General features: G+C 38.3%; 1 protein-coding gene across 1 annotated transcript; it reads right to left on the bottom strand.

Moving 5' to 3' along the window:
• Positions 1-360: 360 nt before the first annotated feature.
• On the bottom strand, positions 361-3,154 carry LOC137721082 (linamarin synthase 2-like). Its single transcript, XM_068460202.1, has 2 exons — positions 2,609-3,154; positions 361-1,459 (listed from the first exon to the last, which is right to left on the bottom strand). The coding sequence occupies exons 1-2, from the start codon at positions 3,123-3,125 to the stop codon at positions 534-536; spliced, it is 1,443 nt and encodes a 480-aa protein (XP_068316303.1). The 5' UTR covers positions 3,126-3,154; the 3' UTR covers positions 361-533.
• Between the last annotated feature and the right edge of the window lie 398 nt (positions 3,155-3,552).

The raw sequence follows: 3,552 nt of genomic DNA, 5'->3' as shown, positions 1-3,552 counted from the left end.
ACTAGTATTAGTCTCTTGAAGAAGTCCATAAAAGACCCACAAGAATAATGGGCCAAGCTACGAGGGCCACAAAAAAGGTAATGCCTTGGGTCCATTTATCACTTTGTAGAGCAACTTGACTATTTGGTTGCATGCTTGAACTTGCGATTCATGCTTGTAAAATTCCTGTGTCTACACATACGTAAAGAACAAAATTGTCCAAGGAAATGAATACCTTGGGAGGGAACCAAGCCAATGCATTCGGGGTTACTGAGTGCATCACATTTTCAATATCAATTATAGGCGAGAGAAACAAAGGGAAGCAAGAAGATAGAAAATTAGAGACATGCAAAAGACAAGGATGAACTTGGACATGTAGAGTTGTTTATTTATAGTGAGGGGCTACAAAAACTAGAAAAACTAAGACCCATGTTAGCAAACATAAACATTAAAAGGCAACAATAAATATGAAAATAAGATAAATCTCTGGTCAATAAAAGCATATTTGATAGCTCATGAAAAGGGAACAAACGTGTTCCTCATTCTTTAGCAAGTCATTCACCAAGTTGGAGTGCCTCTTTAAATAATCTCTCAAAATTATTGTACGATGATCCCCCAACATTAGTAGCTTCAACAGCTTTTTTCTTCCATTCCTTTGCCTTTTCCCTCATCTTCATCCCTCCTTCTCCTTCCAGCATTTCCTTAACAAGTGCTTCAATTTCGTTGCGCTTCACGTCGGGGCTCACCTCCATTCCAATCTCCCAAGTTGTGCATGAGTATCGACAATTTGTTTGTTGGTCTGCAAAGAAAGGCCAGCAAATTACAGGCACACCGTGAGATATAGTTTCCATGGTAGAATTCCAACCACTGTGTGTTAGGAAAACCCCAACAGATGGATGAGCTAACACTTGCTCCTGTGCGCACCAACCTGCAATATAACCCCTATCCTTAATCTCCTCAAAAAATTCGTGGGGTAAAATTGGTGAGTCACCCTTTACAACGTCAGCCCTAACTATCCATAAAAATGGGTGCTTGCTATTTGCCAACCCCCATGCAAACTCGATCAAATGTTGGTCTGTCATCATCGTTACGCTACCATAATTTATGTACACAACTGAATTGGGTTTCTTTTTATCAAGCCATTCCAAACATTTTGTGTCTTCTTTCCATAAGCTTGAGTTAAGTGACTTGCTTTTGGGGAAATGCCTGCCAAGCAAATTAAGGGGGCCAATGGTGTAAATGTTGGGGAACATTTTCGATATTACCTCTAACACTTCGTGTTCAAATTCTTCAAAGGTGTTGAAGATGATTGCAGAAGAGTTCAAACAGTTTCGTGCTTCGGATCCCATGAAATTAAACATTACGCCGTTAAGATCAGTAAGTCTAATGTGACTTGGGATATCCTTGAGCCGAATATTTTTCATGCCTAGGATCCAGTCAATTGATGTATCGAGCGTACCATCATGCATGAAATTCTCATCTGAAATGCATGGAAGGTGAAGCCTGTGTGATGATAGATAATTATGTTGACGTTATAAGTGTAAATTTGAAGATCTCAAATGTCTACTTTAATTTGCAGTTGCTCAATAAAATAATAAATAATAAATAATAAATAAATAAAAACTCACATATTTTTATAGGCGCATGGTGCAAAATTCCTTGATAATTTTATCCAACAATTATTTCAATTCCGTCAGTACTGACTCTTACGAAACTGATTTTGTTAAAACCAAATGATCACTACGAATAGATCTAATTATCCCCAATAACATAGAGGAAAAGATTTCTGAACAAAAAATAACAATAAAAAGACTAAATCCATTTAACACATCCAAAAGGTCAAAATGCAATTTTCTTTCTCTTTCACATCTTTAATTGCAAACGCTGGAAGTCCTGCACGAAAGTGACGTGGCACGTCCAGAGAACAACACGTGTGGATTTTATTTTATCTTTCACCCAAGTATGGTTCCTCTTTTTGGACTGATTCCTTCCCTGTTCACCGTCCTCTATTTTCTCCTCTCTCTGTCCAACAATTCGCCCACTATCTATTGAAGAAAGATCCAGAGCTTCAAGATGGCTGCAAATCCTAAAGTAATATTCCATCCTCTTACTAATTTTGAACAGGAAAAAAATCGGAAATTTCATATTTGCATTTTTCTCTCCTCCCTCACTCTGTATCTCTCTTTCTCTCTCCCAATTTCTCCATTGCAAAGCTTCATGCTTTATGCTTTATCTTTCCCCTCTTTCTGGCCCTTCCAGTCGGCAACCCCCGCTCAACCCACCATCTGTTCAGGCCACCATCAAAATTGTTGCCTCTTGTCAACCATCATCCCCACCGCCATAGCCTAACGATCATCCCCTCCGTCATTTTTGTGCAGGACTTCCTGCTGTGTTTACACTCTACAGCAGCGAAGTATTGTTCTACTCTATGTGGCAACCTGTTTATTAGATTGGACCGCTTCTATAAGTAGTCTGATCTCATGTGATGCTGGACTAGACTCAATAACATACTGGAAAACATAAATTAATAATAGATCAAACAAAACGCAAAAACATAAAAAGTCAAATATACGAGAGGAGCACTCGTGAAAGCGTAAAAAACAAATGATCCAAAAATTAAAGGGAGTACCTTTGAATGGAATAATGCCACGTTTGACGAGTTCGCTGTATTGCAAGTACCCCATGAAGCCACAAGCAGAAGCAGTCCATAACGTAACCTCCGAAATGCCTAATTCTCTAGCAGCTTTGCTCCCAAAGGTCATGGTACCATCTGCAACTATGCAACTAACTTGTGGCACTTGAGATGAGGAATTGATCTTAGTCACCAGCTCTTTAAATGGACCAAGACAAGTTTTCTTAACGGAGTCACTTAAAGCTGGAATATCTTGGGTTCCATCCTTATCCGAAGGAGGCAACCCGTCCGGTATGGTCTCAAACACAAAGTCTGGTAAACCCTTAACGGAGTCAGGGCCTTTTGAACGGATTAAACGGTTGTGGTTGAACTCGGTGTTGACAAAGGTTATGTGGAAGCCCCTTGAGTGAAGAAGCTTCGCTAATTGCATCATGGGGGTTACATGGCCTTGTGATGGGTATGGAACAAAAACTGCATGCCCTTTTTTGGTTGCTTGTTCTACTGAATTCATCATCTCTCTTTTCCAGAAACTAGGAAAGAGCTCAGTTTGAAGTCTCAGTCTTGTTGTAATGAAAGCTTACTTTATCTTGTCCTATATATAGAAAATGTCTCCACTTACTTATCCTTATTACACACACTTCTATTTGATGGTCCCATTTACGAAATCAGCTCCCTTTTACGAAATTCATAAGAAGAAACTTTTGTCAAACGTCTAATTTTTTTTGGAAATTATTTTTTTTCACACTTTTCTATTAGTCTAATTATCCAAAAATTTTCTAATTTTTGTTGGAAATTATTTTTTTCACACTTTTCTATTAGTCTAATTATCCTAAAATGAGTATGTTAATCTAATTATCATCTTTTACCTTAGCAGACTATAGAACATAATTCACATTTAAGTGAGATTCGGGCCTTATCATCAGGTTTACAACATGTCCAAG

Source organism: Pyrus communis, chromosome 16 (assembly GCF_963583255.1).
Source record: "Pyrus communis chromosome 16, drPyrComm1.1, whole genome shotgun sequence".
In the NCBI taxonomy this organism is placed as follows: Eukaryota; Viridiplantae; Streptophyta; class Magnoliopsida; order Rosales; family Rosaceae; genus Pyrus; species Pyrus communis.
This window is presented reverse-complemented; position numbering and strand designations above follow the sequence as displayed.

Bases quoted from the DNA above. Each gene is read 5' to 3' on its own strand.
- LOC137721082 (XM_068460202.1), bottom strand. From the start codon at position 3,125: ATGATGAATTCAGTAGAACAAGCAACCAAAAAAGGGCATGCAGTTTTT. The intron at 1,460-2,608 runs GTACTCCCTTTA...CATGCATTTCAG, and splicing joins TGGCATTATTCCATTCAAAG to ATGAGAATTTCATGCATGAT.